This window comes from Sinocyclocheilus rhinocerous, unplaced genomic scaffold (assembly GCF_001515625.1).
Source record: "Sinocyclocheilus rhinocerous isolate Xijiao unplaced genomic scaffold, SAMN03320098_v1.1 scaffold820, whole genome shotgun sequence".
Classification (NCBI taxonomy): domain Eukaryota; kingdom Metazoa; phylum Chordata; class Actinopteri; order Cypriniformes; family Cyprinidae; genus Sinocyclocheilus; species Sinocyclocheilus rhinocerous.
This window is the reverse complement of record NW_015670386.1, coordinates 377,839-398,348: the sequence shown is the minus strand read 5'-3', so window position 1 is coordinate 398,348 and position 20,510 is coordinate 377,839. Positions and strand designations below refer to the sequence as shown.

At 35.2% G+C, this 20,510-nt stretch overlaps 3 protein-coding genes across 4 annotated transcripts in view; 1 reads left to right on the top strand and 2 right to left on the bottom strand.

Moving 5' to 3' along the window:
• Positions 1-837: 837 nt before the first annotated feature.
• Positions 838-3,849, bottom strand: aqp8a.1 (aquaporin 8a, tandem duplicate 1). The gene is made up of 5 exons (XM_016546031.1): positions 3,527-3,849; positions 2,870-2,996; positions 2,494-2,708; positions 1,348-1,482; positions 838-1,097 (listed from the first exon to the last, which is right to left on the bottom strand). Exons 1-5 carry the CDS (start codon positions 3,787-3,789, stop codon positions 1,055-1,057), a joined length of 783 nt encoding a protein of 260 aa, XP_016401517.1. The 5' UTR covers positions 3,790-3,849; the 3' UTR covers positions 838-1,054.
• A 1,566-nt stretch (positions 3,850-5,415) lies between these two features.
• LOC107734249 (leucine carboxyl methyltransferase 1-like) lies at positions 5,416-12,899 on the bottom strand. 2 transcript variants are annotated; one of them, XM_016546165.1, is made up of 12 exons: positions 12,804-12,890; positions 12,516-12,658; positions 12,112-12,203; positions 11,897-12,018; positions 11,606-11,682; positions 9,657-9,718; positions 9,448-9,550; positions 7,514-7,634; positions 7,314-7,415; positions 5,950-6,041; positions 5,731-5,828; positions 5,416-5,638 (listed from the first exon to the last, which is right to left on the bottom strand). In XM_016546165.1, exons 2-12 carry the CDS (start codon positions 12,599-12,601, stop codon positions 5,616-5,618), a joined length of 978 nt encoding a protein of 325 aa, XP_016401651.1. In that variant the 5' UTR covers positions 12,602-12,658; positions 12,804-12,890; the 3' UTR covers positions 5,416-5,615. The 2 variants fall into 2 exon arrangements, with proteins under 2 accessions (XP_016401651.1, XP_016401650.1); XM_016546164.1 differs by having other exon boundaries at positions 12,516-12,899.
• A 919-nt stretch (positions 12,900-13,818) lies between these two features.
• The window catches only part of LOC107734204 (rho GTPase-activating protein 17-like), a 22,367-nt gene continuing 15,675 nt past the window's right edge, over positions 13,819-20,510 (top strand). The window contains exon 1 of the mRNA XM_016546093.1: positions 13,819-14,382. Within this exon, the coding sequence (XP_016401579.1) occupies positions 14,330-14,382 (53 nt within the window). The 5' untranslated portion in view covers positions 13,819-14,329. The remainder of the gene's footprint in view (positions 14,383-20,510) is intronic.

Genomic DNA, 20,510 nt, shown 5'->3' with positions numbered 1-20,510 from the left:
CTTGAAAGATCAAAGACAATTTTTAATATAACTCCGACTGGATTCGTCTGAAAGAAGAAAGTCATATACACCTAGGATGACTTGAGGGTGAGTAATTTATGGGCTAATTTTCATTTTTGGGTGAACTAACCCTTTAAGGCTAAGGGTTGGCCGACTAAGTACTGATAGTTGTGTAAATATTGTCACACTAACGGCTGTCTAATTTTTGGTCGGGCGAGTACTGGAAAAAGTGGTATCGGTGCATCCCTAATATATATGTTGATGGAGGTATTACAAATACTATAAATACTTTTAATATGCTCAGGGGGTCATAGAAAAAAACAGAAACCTAAAAATCTTCTCTCAGAAGAGAGAACATGATTTGGTAAAAAAAAAAAAAAAATTGTTTATATATATATAAGACAGATCATGATCTAATTTCTAAACAAAAAATAATATGAATAAGAATATTACATTTTCACTTAGGGGTGTACTCTTTTGTGGCCAGCGGTTTAGACATTAATGGCTGTGTGTTGAGTTATTTTGAGGGGACAGCAAATTTACACTGTTATACAAGCTGTACACTCACTACTTTACATTGTAGCAAAGTGTCATTTCTTCAGTGTTGTCACATGAAAAGATATAATAAAATATTTACAAAAATGTGAGGGGTGTACATATATATATATATAAAATAAAATGGTGTTTTATGTTAACATGCTTAAAAAACAAACCAAAAAACTAATTATATTATCATTCAAATAGTTATATATTTAGGGAGTCCATGAATAAAAATAAAATAAAATTAAAAAGATTATTTCATTTTATGATATGCAAAGTGAAGAAATACATGCAGGCAATTTCTAACAAAAGACCGTTTATTAACAGAAAACATCAGAATACATTATGGCAGGCTATAAAAACTAAAACAACAAATACATTTAAGAGACAATAAAGCATCAGAATACAGGAATACTACACTAATATAAATGTTTGACAATATCATACAATGCTTTACAAGTTATCTTGACTTTAAAAAGCTTACAACATGAGATCCTCTGAGGGCCCCTCTCCATCACTTGAAAATAACACGAATCTTCTTGTCTCCCACTACCAACCTAGAACGAAAAATGTAATTGTTCAGACACTTATAGATACTCAAATACTTATACTTACATATTACATATCAGGACTGAAAGTTTCAAACACAAAAACTGTAATGTACATAAAACACAAATGAACTTTGAATTCTTATTTCAATCCGATCAGATTCAAAGTCAATTATCTTTATACACTCAATGACTTCACACTCTTTCTAAATGAAGAAAATCAGTCATTGTGAAATGTAAAAGTGAGCAGCAGGAATACCTCACAAGACTGACAGTGACCAGAGCACCAGTCAGAGGTCCAACCCAATATATCCAGTGGTACTCCCAGTGACCGGACACTATTGCTGGCCCGAAGGCCCGTGCTGGATTCATACATGCTCCTGATATTCCACCCCTGTTGAACACGCAAGACAAAATCAGTGAAATCACTGCAAACTGAGAGCTTGGAAGACTGGCTTTAAAAAGTGACCCAAATACAGCACATTAGCACATTTTATTGTTAGGAATCATTATTTCCTATTGCCATTATTGTTCTAAGGCTGTTTAATGTCTTTGTTTCCTGTAACATATCCTGTGATTTTCAGTTCCTTTGGTTGCCATGTTCATTAAATACACCTCTGTCTCCACATTAAAACAAGTGAGAAAATGAGTTTTGATTCTGACAGGCTGTCAACATTTGCTTATAAAAGCGAATGAAACATGAATACAGTTAGGTGAGAACAGAATGAGTTAAAACACCATCAGTTTCAGCGATATACAACAATATTCTATCTATCTATCTATCTATCTATCTCTCTTTACCATAATAGCCATATTTACAGTTTTCTGTTTTTATATTTCTATTGTTTTATACCTTTTAAAGTTTTAAAGTATGTATAATTATTGTATAATTATAACAATTCTATATAAAATAATTCAATGTAATATAAATCATACAGATGTGTTTATAAACAAAAATATATTTAGTGTTGTATTTGTTCTACTTTTTTCACTCTATTAAGCTGTTTTGAATTCAGATGTTTCCTGTATAATAATTAAATTAACATTATAACATTAAAACACACAAAATGTAAAACATCCATGTTTACAGTTGTTACAGTAGTGAACTTGTAGTTCACACCCATCTACATAGTTCAGGTAGAAGATTTCTGAACGTTTTTCATTTCATTAGCAGATGCACTGTATAGTAATATAATATCAAAGTTGGAGACTCAAAAAGATGTTTAAACACGATGTTAAACAGTGGTTCCAGTCATTCCTATATTTAATGTCTTTTAATATTTAACACAAATGCTCTTTGTGGCTGCAAAACAGAAGACTAAATCTTATTTAAAATATACTGTAGCACAGTATTCTGTACAATAGGCTATATAATTTATTTTTGCGTGAAATATTAGCTTCCTACCCAGCCAAAATATTTGCAGTCACAGTGAGTCCAATACAGAAAGGAGCCAGATGACTTCGGGTCCTTCCGTTCACGGCACCCATGCTGACAACCATAGTCAAGAAGAGCGTCATAATCATCTCTGCCACAGTCGCAGAGCCAGTGCCATGAGAGGTCTGAACGGCATCAAACGCTGCTCCCGTTGCATTTGCAAATGCTTCATTTGTAGTGACAGCCTAAAGAAAAAAAAGATAAATAATAAAACCATTGAATCAAGGGAAAGTTTTATCGTCAGTGCATTTGTTGTCAGTGTTAATGATTGAACTTTCAGTAATTTGCGCATCAAGGCTCCACCATGTCAAGTCACAAATATTAACAGAGAAGCTTAGACACATACTTTGGCGAGGCTGGCAGCAATCACTCCACCTAACATTTGTGAGAGCACGTATGGCACCAGGAGCATCAGTTCCATTCCTCCGATGAGGTAAACACACAGAGACACAGCTGGATTGAAGTGACCACCACTGGAAGACAGGATCAGATAGGGCAATCAAATGTAAGCAATCAAGCATAAATTATACAGTTTTGGTTCAGAATGAATGGCTACATTTGATTTTCTCCAATAATAAAAAAAAATTATAAAATAAAATATAAAATAGAATAAAATCCTACAAGAAAATATGAAATACTTTTAAATTTAAAAACTTTTACATTTAAATAAAAAAAATAAATTAAATTTTTTAATGAAACATAAAAATATGAAATTATAATTTAATAATACTTTTATTATTTATAAAATCATGAAATAAAAATATATAATTTTTGCAGAGTAATCAGATATTTTAAGCAAATACAAAATAAATGTTTTTCAGTTTACAGTTTTGGTTGCATTATTCATTGTTCAATTTAGATGTTTAATATTATAAACATACTAAACCTAATATAGATATTCTAAACATTGTTTAATATTTAAATATTTTATTTTTCATTTTTATTCTCTATTTCAAAGTCTAGTCACTTGCTAAATCAAGCACACAGAACATAAGGCAGTTACCTGATTTCTCCAAAAATGGCAATTGCTATAGCCAGTGCTAGTCCATGTGCCAGGGCAGGCTGGATGCTCCCGCTGATGCCCACGTTGCCCATGACCGACACACAGCCCACAAACATGAAGAGAGTGGAGCCGAGGACCTCCGCCAGGCAAGGCTGAATGTAGTGCTCATAGAAGGACAACTTCTTCGGCTGATTCTGATGGGCATCCGCTCCATCGCCAGTGGCTACTGTAAAGAGCTCTGACTTGGACTCGGCTGAGGTCATCTTGGCTGTGTGAGACTTCAGGTGATCTGTGCTCACACGCTGCGGCTTCGTACTGATAAAGGTGGACAGAGGATGGGGTGGAGTGGTGGTAAGGCGGGCCAACAGTCTCCCCCGTCATCACTCTTGGTGGCTTGGGAAAAACACTTTACAATTACAGCAGTGGAGAGCATTGTTTGGGGGGTGACGGCTTCAGGATATAGCTTATCATCCACCAGTCTGCTATTACACAGCCGAGGACAATAAAAACGTGCATAACCAACTCTCATGTCACTCAAGGTCTGCTCACCTGTCTTATGCAACTGAATTGATCTGAGTTAATGCAGTTTCCCAAACTTTACAAATTTAATGGCATATTATAGATCGCTCTGCAGTTCAGCATGGCCTGCAGCAGATCATCTGCATTTATACCGTGTTTGCTCTCACTCTCATGCATTAAATCGGGGTTCCTGTGGCAGTAAATAACAGCACAAGGTCGGTTTGGGTTAATGTTTCTCTTCAGGGAGTCACTGACAAGAATTAATACAGAGAAAGACTGCAGGATGCCTGGCGTTGATGGCTAAAGAGGAAACGTTTCCTTTTTTTGTGTGTCTTTTAATCGCCTTTTGTTTTCTAAAACTGCTTCCTTGTGGTTATTTGTGACGTTGAAAAAACACTTACTTTACAGTTCAAAAGTTTAGGATCGTAAGATTTTTTAATGTTTTTGAAAGAAGTCTCTTATGCTCACCAAAGCTGCATTTATCTGATCAAGTGTGAAATATTATTACCAGTTAAAAACGTTTTGTTTTGTATTTTAATCTTTTATTTTAAAATGTCATTTATTCCTGTGATGGCAAAGCTCAATTTTAGCAGCCATTACTCCAGTCTTCAATTTCACATGATTCAGAAATCATTCTAATATGCAGATTTTTTTGTTTAAGGAACATTTTCCGTTATTATCAATGTTGAAAACAATTGTCCTGCTTAATATTCTCAATGAGGATTCTTTGATGAAAGTTCAATATAACAGCATGTATTTAAAATAGAAATCTTTTATAACATTATGAATGTCTTTACTGCCACTTGTGATCAATGTAATGCGTCCTTGTTTAATAAAAGTATTAATTTCCTTTAAAAAAAAAAAAAAAACTGTTGAATGGTACTATGAAAAAAAAAAGACCCAAAGTGTTGAATGCTACTATATAGTCAAAAAGAAAATCCACGGTATGAGTTTTTTTGTTGTTGTTGTTTTTTAATTCTATACCTATAATTATCAACCAACTTAATAACTACATTATAATCAGAAAAAAATTAATTGAGGGCTGCTTATGACAAATTTATGTGGTTTGACAAGGGCATCTCTCACCCTAGGATTTTAATTCTGTAATTTTTTTACAATGTAGATTGTGTAAAATGGTTTCAAATCAAAGTGCAACAATAAAATTGTGCACTTAACCATTCTATTCTCTTAATTGTCTTTATTCATCATCACCGTTCATGAATATTCAGTGCTTTTACAAAAACCCATTACTATTCATATAGCTAACAAAATAGTTCATCTTATGAATGTTTCATGATAACAGCTATGCTATACATTTGTAAAACATGCCTGAATTAATATGGCACTTTAGTGAGACACGTCGGTCACATGGGAGACAGAAGGAGACAAGTAAAACAGAAGAAAAGACGCTGATGCCAGTACTCTCCATTTTTATTGTGCTCAAAAATGGAAATAAAGATATAAATGACTTCCCCTTCCTGTCCTCTGAAAAGCGTCAAGAAGAGCGTCCTGTCCACTCTTGGTGATGTTGTTTCAAATGAAACTTTTACAACCAAGTCCCTATTGACGTTTAAAACCCAATTTGCGAGAGGCCTGAAAAGAGAGGTCCACTATTAGTTACAGGTGACGTCAAACGATCCATGAAACTCTAGAATGCAGTTAAGTGGTTCAAATGGAAGCCTCACCTAGACTGAGCTTATCTTTTACAGCCCAGCAGATGCAGTAGTGTTGGAGAAGCTGTTGGAGAAGTTCCCTTTCATCTAAAAATTCTAGACGCTCAATTCTGTGATTGTAAAACAAAGAGCGTCACTGTAGAGATTCTGATCTCAAGCTTTCCTGGCACTGGTTGTGCAGTTATAAATATACGCTCGATTACAACTGTACTTGAGTGTTGGCTTGTGTACCTAGTTACATCTTCCCGAGGAAGCACGCTGTAGACGGTCATCATGTCCAGTGCGTTTACACTTTCCCAGCCTGCTGACAGAAAGCGCTCCTTCTGTGGAAACACACATCAGGGTGATTGATGTTGATTGTTGTTTTGCATTACTTGAAACATTATTTTAGCTAATTGCCAAGGCAACATTTATAATTATTGTTCAGAGTAACTCAAAGTATTACAATAACGGAAACTTAAATAAAAATGAATAAAAACTATATAGAAATATAAAAAATTCAAATGACAAAACGCAACAAAATACTGAAAATTGAAATGAAAATGAAAACAGAAAACATTAAAATAAGATCTAACAACACACTATCATCATAAGCACCACATTTTCAATCTCAAATGAATTCCAAATATTAATAAATCTATATTAGTATATTAATGAAAATAAAAACAACATTCACACTTCACACATTTCATACACATACACACGACGCATTTCAATCTGAATACAAATTTCAAGCCATGTTGACCAGATATTTTGAGGCGTCTACAGATTTGCAAAAAATGACTAAAACTTCAAAATTTAAATGAAAACAGAAAATATTAAATTAGTTCTAAACTAATTCAAAATATGAATACATCTGCATTAGTATATTAAGGAAACTAAAATGACACACTATCATAATAAACACTTCACATTTTCAATCTGAATACAAATATCAAGCCATGTTGACCGGATATTCTGTGACGTCTACAAAAAACTTTAAAATTAAATTAAATTAAAATTAGTATATTAATGAAACTAAAATAACATACCATCATCATAAACACTACCACATTTTCAATCTGAATGCAAATTGACCAGACCAAGCCATGTTGACCGCCCGGATACCCTATGGTCATCGTGGTGGTACAAAATTATTAAATCTTTAACATTAAAATGAAAACAGAAAATAAGATATGACTCACAATACATTAATGAAAACTGAAATAACATACTATCATCCTAAACACTACCACATTTTCAATCTAAACCCAAATATCAAGCAATGTTGACAGAAGGTCACCATGCTGGTGTTAACCTTGAGAGACTTGCACTGATACTGCTTGTGAGACTTAAGTCTTGGCGTTGGTCGCATAAACAATGCCTTGTGCTTAACTGCTCTGTTTTCCTGAGTCTTGATCACCCATTGTATTTTGAGCAGGAAAACAACTTTGAATTCCAAGTACAACCCAGTCTAACGTTTTGTTTGTACATAGAAAGACACCGTCTTACTGTAAGGAGTAAAACAATCGACAATCATACAGTATGACAGCTGTACAATATCAATGAAGTACATTATAAAGAAAGTTGCTAGTCCTAAGTGTAAAATGTCGTACTTGAGAGTCCAGAGACTGACACACATCCACCCCAGCCAGATTGCACTGTCGTCGCTGCAGGTTCTCAATCATGATCTGCCCGAAGCGATCATTCATGTTCACCTGAAAAGATCTGGACAGTTAGAGGTGCAGACAAGAAGAGCTCGCGACAAATTTTTAAATGACTGTAGTAATGAAGCCGTTTAACGTAATGAACTCACCTGTTCGTAGTTAATGAACATGGTCGTGGGGAAGGTGTCTGCAACCCAGTTCACCAGTTTGGAGGACTGCTCAGAGGTCATGTACACCAGCACACACTCGGACAGAAACAGAGTGGGCAACCTGGGTGGAGAGAAGCGGGAATACACGGATAAAGGAATGTTAAGCAGTTCGTATCAATGGTGGGGAAGTGTTTCTTTGCAACACCCATCCTATGATTAAGCTTCCTCTAGATAATTTGAACTATGAATTATGGGTAACAATTTCTTTTTTTAATCCGATAACATATTCATAACTAAAACTAAAGCACTAAAGCATTAGGTACCATGAACTAAAAATGAACAGCAGTACTTTTCATAGCATTTATTAATCTAGGTTAATATCAATTTCTGCATATACTAATGCAATTTATGTATAAATTAACATTATTTCATGCATAATAAACAAACAGGAATTAATGAATAATAGTATATTTTTAAATTAACACTACCTACACCACCAAAAGTGTGGGGTCAGTACGTTTTTTAAAGACATTTATAATGTTACAAAAGATTTCTATTTGAATTACAGTTTGTTCTTTTGAACTTCCTATTCATCAAACTATTGTCAAAAAATTTATCACAGTTTCCTTGAAAATATTAAGCAGCACAGCTGTTTTCAATTTGATAAAAATGTTTCTTGGGCACAGAATCAGCATATTAGAATGATTTCTGAAGGATCATGTGACCTTTAAGACTGGAGTAATGGCTGCTGAACATTCAGCTTTGTCATCATAGGAATGAATTACATGTTAAATTGTATGAAATTATTACTATTTTATTATTTTAAATTGTAATAATATTTCATAATATTATGGTTTTTACTGTATTTTTTATCAAATAAATGCAACCTTGGTAAGCATAAGAGACTTATTTCAAAAACATCAGAAAACTCTTAATTTGTATTGTATATTAATAAACACTGAAAAATAGTATACCTAATGCATTAACTAAATCGAATCTTGTTACCAAATCTGTAAAAAAAAAGTAAAAGGTCTTTTCTGGAATCAGTTTTTTTTTTCCTAGTGAGAACATCACAATTTGTTCAGCTCATGCATTAAAGCAAAACAAGAAGTTTGTTCCTGAAAACAAATCATTATGGTAATACCTAAAAGTACATAGCAGGAAATCACGTTTTTGGAAGAGTGGTTTGCGTGCTATGACAATAGATTTTCCAGATTTTTTTACTCAGCATCTGAGACACTAATGGGATTTGCAGACAAGCTGGCAAACGTCAAGACGCCACGTTAGGGTGGACTGAACAGGAAGTTGCAAAAAAAAAAAAAAAAAAGGGCAAAAAAAAACAAAACCAAAAAAAACTCAAGGTGAGAGGCCTTGGAAATGATGCCATTGATGTCATACACCTTCTAGAATGGTAGCTTCCTTCGGGTCTCATCAGTTCACATCAAAGAAAACGTGCACTTATTGACGCATCTGAGGAAACTCTAAATGCTCCCGAGTGTACTATTGTCATCAGGGGCATCAGCAGAGATGCACGAAAACAAAACAACAGATGCGTGCAACTCCTATTGGGATGCCAAACAGGATGGATCAACCCTATCTAGGATGCACAGAATCGTGAAGTTAACGTTCTAGTAAATCAAGTTTAATTTCAAAAACCTATTGTTCTGATACACAACCATGAATTGTAGTCGCAGCATTTTAAAACGAACATGTAACTGAGGCAAAAAATTTAACATGAACCTTTTAGAAGGCAAACCTGTACATCACAATAAAGATAAGAGAGGCTCATCCTGATGTTGTAACTGCACTTACTATATAATCTACTTTGATAACCATGTAGATAAAACATCACAAAAATGCAGTGCAATAGAAAAACTGAAAAATTTTTGAATTTATATCTAACTCAGCCAAGGTTGTGATGTTACAGTACTTACTCTGGATTTATCTGGAACTTTTTTAGTTTCTCCTCTAAAGCAGGAAGGTCTCTTAGATCAGCACCGATGATACAATATCTGTCCGAGTCCAGGCTGTGACCATCTGTCAAAGAGACATACAGTTGAACAAGTGAAAGGTTACAGTGAAAAAGATCACTAGGCAACAACAAAGTAAAATGCTCTGTTACATTATAATTTGATTTCAATACCCAGAAGGAGTGAATCAGTGGAGTGGGTCTCAATCAAAGGTTTTGATAGTGGAGGTTTCGTCCTGTGATATATAGATAGATAGATAGATAGATAGAAAGTTAATCATTTACTCAATTGTTTTATGGAAAACATTATTTTTATCTCATGATCATTATCAGTTATCAGATTTCTATCTTCAAAAGCATTCATGTTTTATCATCACACAACTTGTAGGAAGTACACATGAAAAAAAAAAAAACGAGTTTGACCCCTGAATTCTATAACATCCCTCTGTACTATTGTATAGCAATCTCAAAAATACACACATAATAAATATATTACTCAAATAACGTGGACACTTTTCGTGTTCACTTGAGGGGAACTGACTTTACAACACAGAGTAAACTGCAAAAAAAAAAAAAAAAAAACCTTGTGAGAAAGGTCTAGTATCATTTGTTTGCAGATGACACTTTGGTATTCTGTTATCTAATGCACTGAGGGTCGCATAGTATTGTATTGCGTAACTCCCTCTGGACACAGTGTATTTCTATTCTGTCACTTACATACGGTGGCCGAGAAGTGCAGAGCAAATCACAATTCTGAAAACAAAATAACAAATTACAAACGCAAATGCAAGTCTAAAAAACAAAATAACAATTCAGAAAGCACAACAACAATTCAGAAAAAAAGCCGTCCCTACACCTACCCTAACCCTACCCGATATTTTATTTTCAACTTTTTGATTATTTCCTTCATTTTTATTGAAAATAAATGCCTTTAATTGCTAATACGAGATGTGAAAAGGGAGGAAAAAAAAGTTCGGCAAAAGGTGGGATCGAACCCGGGTCGATCGCGTCAAAAAGCCTAGGGCACGCACTTATCCATCTGCGCCACTGGAGCTGACGCTTTTCAGCCACTTTTAACTAAATATAAATAGACACCCCATATTTTTTATTCCAGAGTAAGGACAATTCATACAATACATTTAAACTGAGCTACTTTAATACCATCTCCAAACTTTCTACCACGACTCTGCTGTTCTTCGGCTGGTTCTTCCCTGTATACGTTGATTGACAGATGTCTCGTCCAGTCAGCGATGAGTAATCCCAAACCAATGGCGCTGTCTCAAACTATACCTACCTCTTCCGGTTTGTCTGATTTGTCGTTGTGTTTTCTGACTTGTTATAATGTTTTCTGAATTGTTGTTGTGCTTTCTGAATTGTTATTTTGTTTTTTAGACTTGCATTTGCGTTTGTAATTTGTTATTTTGTTTTCAGAATTGTGATTTGCTCTGCACTTCTCGGCCACCGTACTTACATACACACTCTTAAACCGAAGCACTTAAACACATACAAAAATCTTCCTTTCATTTGCATTTCACGTCCGCTCTAGCTTGTTTCCTAGTCTAGCTTTCTAATAAACCTGGCATTGTAGACTATAAATATTGTTGGCTCTCTGACAAATTGCTTATGTTCCTCTATTGTAAGTCACTTTGAATAAAAAGCGTTTGCTCAATGCAATGCAAATGCAATGTAAATGCAGTCTTGTGTATGTTGCACAGCCACACCTACAGCAATTTCCACTGACTGTTGTTATGTAGCAATTAAAAAATTAACGCCCAACCACCCATGACAAAACATTCTCCATACAAGTATAATTCATATGCATAACAGGTATTGAACAGTATTACTTCAGGCGGGGTACTTTAAAATGATCAAATGCACCAAAGGACTGATCAAATTTAATACACTACAAAATAGATGACAGATATACAATCCAACCATGCTTTGGAGGGTGAACATACTGAGACAGAGGGTCCTAGAAACTGCTCATTAGAGACACTGTCTCCCCCTACAGGAATATGACTAAAAGAACATGCTAAGTATCCAAAATCATTCATTTTATAGTCAAAAAGCAATTTACTGACAATAATAACAATAATCATATTATAACAGTAAAAACGCCTTACTTGATGTGGTGTATTTTTCTGGCAACAATCATTGGGAAGTCGACTTCGAAGAACTTTTTTGGCATAATGTTTTCATCCTAAAAATGTAGATAATACATGCACTTACATACTACATAAGATACTTCGATTGTTTATCAAAAATATTTTATGGGAGTCTGTATAATAATACATCTTATTCCTTATTAAAAAGATATATATCTAATATATTTATTATTATTGTCTTCTTTTTGAATCTCGAAATAGCTAAATGCGAAATTAAATTTTTTTTTTAAACAAAAAAACAACAACAACCTTTAATCTCCAGAAAGTAGTATCCAGTCCTGCCCCAAGATTCACCACCTGGCAATCACATTGCGTCTTCTTGAGAAAAGCATCAATAAGAAGATTCATCCCTCTGACACGACCATAATAACCTACAGCACAATGAATAAAACAACAGCGTATTTGATTAAACGCAGCTGCAAACATTAACCAGCAGGGGGAGATATTTAAACAATCTCTCTTACCTCTGTTGATCTCAGGTGCTTTACGTTCACCTATTTGTCTAACAAAATACTGGACGTAGAGGTCAGTCCAGTAACCTTTACTGGTAGCAAACCTATAAAACAAAACAAAACGTTATGTGAAATATTAAATTATTATTGTAAGTCGATTACAAATAGTACTACAGCGTTGCTCTTGAACATAAAAATATTTTATAACCTGTAAATGATGAAATAATTTAAGAATTATAGAGCTATTCATGTCAGTAACACTGTGCATAACCACGACTGAAATATATTCCCCTCATTTTGATGATACGCAGGATGCTCAATAACACTGCAGTTGAATGTCAAGAGAGAAGCACGGTATTTAGAAACACAGAAAACCATGTTTAATAATTTTATTTTTGATCACTACGCCGTGCTACCTTTTGCATGTCGATGCATCGTCGCAAGTTGCTCTGACTGCTTCATCAGCAGTGTCAGAATCTGTAAATGGCTGTTTGGATGCCATGGACACTTATAGATTTGAAGCAATGCTGATAAACACACACTGCGTTACATATACATGCTGTATTTGTATGAACACAAATGCTAAATGTTAGCCAAACTGATCGAGTTTCGAAAAACGCCGCAGTATAAGATTCAATACTTCATTGCCAACAGATTCTTTAAATATTTTTTCAAGCACATTCATTTGAATCAAGCATACTGATTTTCACAGCCGCTAAACTGGACCAAACGCTCCGATTGACAATCACATCTTTACATCTTACTACTTCCGCTGACGAAACTTTCCCATAATACATCTCGTGGGCGTGGCAGCGAGGAGACCTTACTGCGCATGACAGTGCAGCTTTTAATTCACATTTATGTGTAACATTCACATTGGTTGATGTGTAGATGTTTACGCTTATGATTCTGCAAATCGTAATCGATTTTGTTTTATAAATACTCCGTCGTTTTATATTATTGTTCACAACAATGTTAAACCCCTGCATCACTCACGTAAATGATAACGGGAAAATGTCCCGTTAGCTACAGATGGATTATAGATATTAGAGATTAAGGATTTAAGGACTATAAAAACATGTATCACTTAAATCTGCCATTTAGACGCATGCCACACATAAAACTAGATCAAGTATTAACCGCGTTATTGTAGATTTGGATTGGAGTAGCCGCAGCTGTCAACGAGTGAAAGTTATAAATAGAAAGACAGAGACAAAACTTATTTTATTTCATTTTATTAGTACTATTTTCAGCTTTTACAACATTTCCGAAACATACTGTTCTTAAAGTATTATTAGACAATAAAATCAATAGTGTGACGCAGAACAACATGAGGTGAATGGAATATAAAGGAACATGGTAAAAAATATCTTATAAAAAGATCATATTATATAAACTAAAAATTAGTTATTTACGCTGTAAACAGAAAAAAGGACAGTTTTGGCCAAACACTAAGAGAATCCTTCAGATGAAAATTCCTACAGTGCATACAGGGAGTGTGTGGTCTATCGCGAGAGGCAAAAGGTTACGTTTTAGTCGCATAACATTAGTTAATGGAAACGCCGTCATTTCGCAATACTTTTTTATCGACATTTATAAAATATCGCCAAAGTTTTGCGCAAATCTGTAATGGAAACGCGCCTTGTCAGTCGGTATATGAGTGGACACTGAACTCTACGTAGTCTAAGTAGGCTGCGTTTCAAAACCTTTGGAGCAGCCTACACAGAAGGCATTTTTGGAAATCACAGACGCTCAATAATGCTGTCTGTAAAGTCAGCGCGCTAGGTTTCGAGACAGCCCCTGTGTCCACATTAATGTCATCACGATCATCCCGGAGCTGCGCTGATCCGAGCTGTGAAACACACACTCATTACCGACACGGTTGCAGTGATCAGCCCGCTGCCATGCTCTTCCACTCTCTCACGTAGATGTCACGGGCTGGCATACGTGGAAACACCGCTAGACTCCCGCTTTATGAGAGCAGTTGCAACACGGAATGACATGAAACGAGCACCGCTATTCTCCGGAGCTAACTTTTTCCACACTACTGTTTTTTTCTCTCCCGATCGGCTAATTTTCTAGCTGCTCGGGCTAACCGTACACCGGGCTGTTTTAATGTAATTATCCACACGACTTCACCATCGTGCTCAAAGATCTTTCGGCTCATGAGGCATCGACGAACACACTCTCCTCGTCTTAAAAACTGGGTTTTGAGGCCGACGCCACTAAAATGAAGAAACAGTTCAATCGGATGAGACAGCTCGCCAATCAAACAGTTGGCAGGCGAGTATGGATTTAAAATTTTTATTCGGTTTTGCTCTCATGGATGGGCACGGGCAGCTCTGTCATGGTTTGGTATGTTGTTGTTATGTTGTCAAGGCGGTTGCTGCCTAAAACAAATATTTTCGATTTACCGCTTAGAATAACAGCATGTTAGCTAAAGAGTAAACTTTCTTCGTTGCTTTACATTATATATTTAGATTACGTAATTGTCTGACTACAAACTCAACTTTTTGCTACTTTTGATTTGACTGTTGACTGTTACACCGTTACTATGTAATACTAAATCTTAATGGGAAATGGTTTAAGATAAGCTATCTGATAAATTACTGAAGATTAGAGATGTCTGATTGGTGAATGAATCTTTCTATTGAATCGAATCTTTGCAATGAATCGGTCGGATCTGTTCAAAAACTAGTATGAACAATTCGTTAATGAATAGAATGACTGTTAGTAGGATTCGTTGTGGCCTTATTTTGCTGTGCCTGTAAAATAAAGTTTCTTATAAACTACTTGAGGCCAGTCGCATAAACATAGCCACTTTTGTTAAGACTAATGACTAGTTTGACCAACTAGCACTTGGACCAGTCTTGGAGAAAAAAAAGATAGACCACTAACTTTTAAGACTAGTCTAAGCAGTTAATGCAATCGGCACCTGAAGACTAGGCGTCTAATTCGTGAACGAATAATTTTTTTGGAGTCGGGTCTTTAAAATGAGTTGGTCAGATCTGTTCAAACAATAATTCGTTTGAACTATTTGTTCACGAATCGACTGAACGATTCACTCACGAATCAGTCTGAGTTCTTCTCAGTTCTCAAACTCATTCAATGAAAATTATATTTATGTTCTAACAGACTCAGCTGAGTCCTGACTGAAACAAACAGAACGTAAAATTACAAGAAAACACGTGTATTAGTAAAACTAAAAAATGTAATAAACAGAAATGTATGACAACATGTTGTTTTATTGGAACATTTCAGTATATGTACTGTAATACATCATGTTCGGCATGTCAGGGATCAGAACGTAATATATCCGCTGAATCATTTTTTGAACTGGTTCTAAGAACCGAATTATGATAAGTCTGCCTTCCATCACTATCACACATATTCCTTCTTCATAGGTACATTAAGAACATCCTGGCTCTTTTTGAAAATACAGTTCTTGGATGTTATGTGTGCTTATTGTATTTTCTAATGTTTGTTTGTCAGCCAACGTGTCCTTTGAGCTCATACTTTGTATCCTACATTGAAATGGCATGTGCATGGTCATCACTTCTGTCTCCTCTGACTGTTGATAAAGCCTCAAACTGCATTCTTCATTCTGCACAAGCTGCTTGAGGCTAAATGGGCCTGTAAATTCTCAACATACTGGGCACAGGTCTCTCAGGGAGGTGTTAAAGCTGTAAATGCTGTTTTTTTTTTTCTTCCTCACGTCAAACCATATTTTGTTCACTTTAAGCCTTTTGAGTAGGCCTAATACAGACTTTAAATTAAGTTTGTATCAATTATACTAACTTTATTGCACAGACCACATGACTAAATGAACTGTAACATTTCTAGCAGAGAATTACTTTCTTGCTTGAATAGATGGTATCAGAGATGACATGCCTTTCACTTTAGTTTTCTAACCAATCATAGCACGTTTACAAGGAGGAATGCACCTGCCTATCAGCTATGCTCATTTAACTAGTGGTTAACCTGACCTTTAGCATCCATGTCTGAAGCCTCATTCCCTTTAAACGTGTGCAATTTGATCAGCCACCAGAGACATTTAGCTAGCATGATGACAATGAGAAATGCCAGTAGCTAACAGTTTACTAGTGTTCACACTGAGCCCAACTGGGGCAAGGTCATCCCTGTTCAGTTTAAAAGAAGATAACCGAGGTGATTTATAATTTTGTTGCAAAGTTTGGAATACCAGGAACTTTACAACCCCCTCAATCTTGCTAGGCCTCAGAAAATTACTGTCTGCTATAAAGAGGGCGGTACGTCCAGCACCACTAGACAGCCCAAACAGTGTATTTTCACAATATGTGAGGTGTCAAATTATACCTCTAAATGAAGATCTACATAGTAATGAACTTCCAAAGCATCATTTGGTTTTAAAGTAATATTATTTAAAATATCAAGCGTCAGGCACAGCGAATGAGTAAATCACTTTTGCTACAAAATATGTTTATTTTGTAATGCATGCCGTTTTTTAACTTTCTTGAAAAAAGGGATCTAGAAAAATGTATCACTGTATCCACAAATATATTAAGCAGTTTTAACATTGATAATAATAAGAAATGTTTCTTGAGCAGCACTAAATGAGCATATTAAAATTATTTTCTAAATGATTATGCAACATTGAAGACTGGAGGCTGTTGAAAATTCAGCTTAGCCATCACTGGGATGAAGAACATTTTAAAATGTATTAAAATAGAAAACAGTCATTTTAAATAGTAATAATATTTTTCATAATGTCTTTTTTACTGTATTTTTAAGGGGTCATTTGATGCAATTTCAAGTTTTCCTTTGTCTTTGGAGTGTTACAATCTGTTCGTGCATAAAATCTGTAAAGTTGCAAAGACTAAAGTCTCAAACCCAAAGAGATATTCTTTATAAAAGTTAAAAGGGTCCTATTATGCTTTTCCACTTTTTCAACTGTATTTAGTCTGTAATGTTGCTGTTTGAGCATAAAAAAGATCTGCAAAGTTACAAAGCTCAAAGTCCACTTCAAAAAGAGATATTTTATTTAACAGAAATCACTTTTCAAAAACTACAACGAACGACTCGTTTGGACTACAACGCATATTATCCGGTATTTGTGATATCACAAATATCGACGAATGGGACGAGACCTGGTTGAGCTGCACTAGAGAAGGCAACGAGTGTTATCACTACAGTATGTCGCAAAGCAGACGAACACACCCTCTGTTGTTTTCTTTGTTTAATCAGCCACATAATTGTAATTGTAGGTGCACTTTATTTCATTTAAACCTCCTCACCTGTCAATTTAAAATTAATCCCTAATTGAGATTTTTTCTAGTACACCCCCAAAACAAAATCAAGACTTTGTAAAAGAGCATAATAGGACCCCTTTAAGACTCATCCACGCCTTCTTAAAATGCCTCGTTTGAACACACCCCCACAAATCTATGTCACTGTGTTGGAAGATTTACATAACACCGCCCAAATGTTTACGCAAAGAACGAAGGCAGTACTTTTATTCTCGCTAGTATTGTTGCCACTGCTGCCATGTCGTGGAGATGCTGTCTGTTTCCAAATATGTTAAGGGGTGTAACATTTCCGTCTCACTCTTGAGGTATTCGGCCAATCACAACGCACTGGATAGCTGGCCAATCAGATCACACCGCACTTTTCAGAATGATGAGCTTTGTAAAAATCGAAGCGTTTCAGAAAGGCGGGGCAGAGAGGAGTAACAACAATGTACGGTATGTGGAAAATAATGTGTTTTTTTTAACCTTAAACCATTAAAAGCACATTGCATTACACCAAATAATGTTATTTTTAGCATCGTCATATGACCCCTTTAATTAAATAAATGAAGCCTGCTTTAAAAAAAACCAAAATTTGAATCATAGTGTAACACAAATTTTTGACTGCAGGTTGAAATAAATTTTTTTATTTTACTTGTTTCTCATTAACAATTTTGTAAACACAGAGTCATTTGCTAAATAAAATGAAAACATCAAAGCTATTTGTTGACTATTGCCTTGTAAACACAAACGTTTTACATGTGGATAAAAGAGATTCAGCTGGAATTCTCATCTCTTCCTGAATTTATTTTACGAATCATAAATCACTTCAGTAGGATGCAGAAAGCAGACTTGAAGCGGTTGAGGGTCGGACGGACGTAAGGGGGGTGTCGAGGTGGCTGGGCGCAGGGCTCAGCTGGTCCCATGGTTCCTGTGATTGTGAGGAGGCAGTACACTGTGTTCGGCATGCAACCCCTCAAAGGAAATCTCTCCTTATTCTTTTTTTTAAACAGGAAGTCGTACTGAGGAAGTTTCATTTCTATGAATGAAATCAAAAATCAATTCTGAGGCAGATCCAGCTATGATCTGGGGTTTAAACCGTGTGACCAGTTTCTACCTGACGATCTAAATGGCACGCTTGTGCATAACACCATCCCAAGGCACATTAGTGCCACGTTACCTCACAATTTATCAGAAGACTAGAACCACCTGTCAGTTTGCTGATGATGCAGATCTATTGTCAGCTCAGGCTTTTCACTGGCCTCGGGTGCTGTGTTTGTTTCAGCAAAGAGGAAAAGCAAGATTGTAGTAATTCAAGTAAAAGCATGGCTGACTGTTTTAAGCCGTTACAGAAATCAGCAGTCAGTGCAAAGGTTTTTATGGTTGCTATCTGCTCTTAATCAGCTTCTTTATCAAATATTGTTGATATCAGTGTGTAATGCTCAGTTCAAACCATGAATGGACAATATGCTTCAGGTCATACACTTGACACTTCACTGAATATAATGTATATAGTGAAATGCTTCCTGAGCAACAAATCAGCATATTAGAAAGATTTCTGAAAGACCAATATGACACTGAAGACTGAATAGCTGCTGAAAATTCAGCTTTGATTTCACAGAAATAAATTACATTTTAATTTTATATTTTATAATAGAACAAGAGTCATTTAAAATGATGTTTTATAGTGTTATTGTTTTTGCTTTTTTTTTTTTGTTGGGTGTACCATTTTTACTGTATTTTTGATCAATTGCTAGCCTGACAGTGTCTGGAGAAAGCTCTGGAAACCGTTTCTTTTCAGTTCTTCTTTACATCAAGAGCTTGATTCAGACACACTTTCAAGATGTTTGGAGTTCAATCTGGATTGGTTTCAGTCTTGTAGGCCCTTTTTCTTGTCCTCCTGTGTTAATTGAAAGCAGCTGTTCTCTACTGTCACAAGGTTACAACCGTGGAGTGTTGGCAGAAGGAGGAACTGGGGCTGAGATTTGTGGGTAACATGGCAGACTAAAGGAAGACATGAAACTGTATACAATCAGACTCTTGAGCTTTGACAGATCATTTTTCAGTTATTCAGACCCTGTATTCAGCTTTAACCACATTAGTCGAGCTCCATTAGAAGCTAATGGCGATCATGTCTGCTTGATTGCTCCTCAATAATTACAATGGCAATAATTGTTTTATTACTTTTTTGATAACAAAAAGAAAACACAAGGTCTTAAAATTACCATAATTAACTGTCAAGCCAGCTTTGGTGACAGATGTGTCGGTAAGATAAAGGCATGCTTTTACATCTGGAGCCTTAAAATACATAAAACGAAATTAATAATCATAAAAAGAGACAACTCATTAGCTTTGGACATGAGCATGCATTACTGTAACCATTGAGTATTACAAACTAATTCCATTTGAAAAAATGCTGTTATTTTGAATTTAACGAGCCGTTTTAGGAGGGTGTGGTTAACTCTTAACTTTTATAAAGAATATCTCTTTGGTTTTGAGACTTTAGTGTTTGCAACTTTACAGATCTTCTTTATGCACCAAGAGCTTGTAACACTCCAAAGAAAAAGGAAAAATTTAAATCGCATCATATGACCCCTTTAAAGAATCTTGAAAAAGGGTATGATCGTTTCCAAAAAATATTAAGCATCACAACTGTTTTTAACATTAAAAATAATATGAAATGTTGCATCAATTAGGCTTATTAGAGAGATTTCTAAAGGATAATTTGACACTGAAGACTGGAGTAATGGCTGCTGAAAATTCAGATTTGCCATCACAGGAATAAATTATAACTATAACTATATTAAAATCAAAAATTGTTATTTTAAATTGTAATAATATTTCACAATATTACATTTCACTTCTGAGTAAATAAATGCAGCTTTGATAAGTATAAGAGACTTCTTTCAAAAACATTAAAAACACCAAAATGCTTAAAGAGGTCATATGATGCGATTTACATTTTTCTTTTCTCTTTGGAGTGTTACAAGCTCTTGGTGCATAAAGAAGATCTGTAAAGTTGCAAAGACTAAAGTCTCAAATCCAAAGAGATATTCTTTATAAAAGTTAATAGTCAACCACGCCTACCTAAAATTGGCTCGTTCTAACACGCCCCCACATGTCTATGTCAAGATGTGGGAAGATGTG

What these genes read in the sequence shown, in the direction of transcription:
- aqp8a.1 (XM_016546031.1), bottom strand. Translation starts at nt 3,789, where the DNA reads ATGACCTCAGCCGAGTCCAAGTCAGAGCTCTTTACAGTAGCCACTGGC. An exon ending in TTGCTGCCAGCCTCGCCAAA is followed by an intron (nt 2,709 to 2,869) that starts GTATGTGTCTAA and finishes TTTTTTCTTTAG; the next exon opens with GCTGTCACTACAAATGAAGC. An exon ending in GTCACTGTCAGTCTTGTGAG is followed by an intron (nt 1,098 to 1,347) that starts GTATTCCTGCTG and finishes TTTTCGTTCTAG; the next exon opens with GTTGGTAGTGGGAGACAAGA.
- LOC107734249 (XM_016546164.1), bottom strand. Translation starts at nt 12,601, where the DNA reads ATGGCATCCAAACAGCCATTTACAGATTCTGACACTGCTGATGAAGCA. An exon ending in GATGCATCGACATGCAAAAG is followed by an intron (nt 12,204 to 12,515) that starts GTAGCACGGCGT and finishes TTTGTTTTATAG; the next exon opens with GTTTGCTACCAGTAAAGGTT. An exon ending in CACTGATTCACTCCTTCTGG is followed by an intron (nt 9,551 to 9,656) that starts GTATTGAAATCA and finishes TCTCTTTGACAG; the next exon opens with ATGGTCACAGCCTGGACTCG.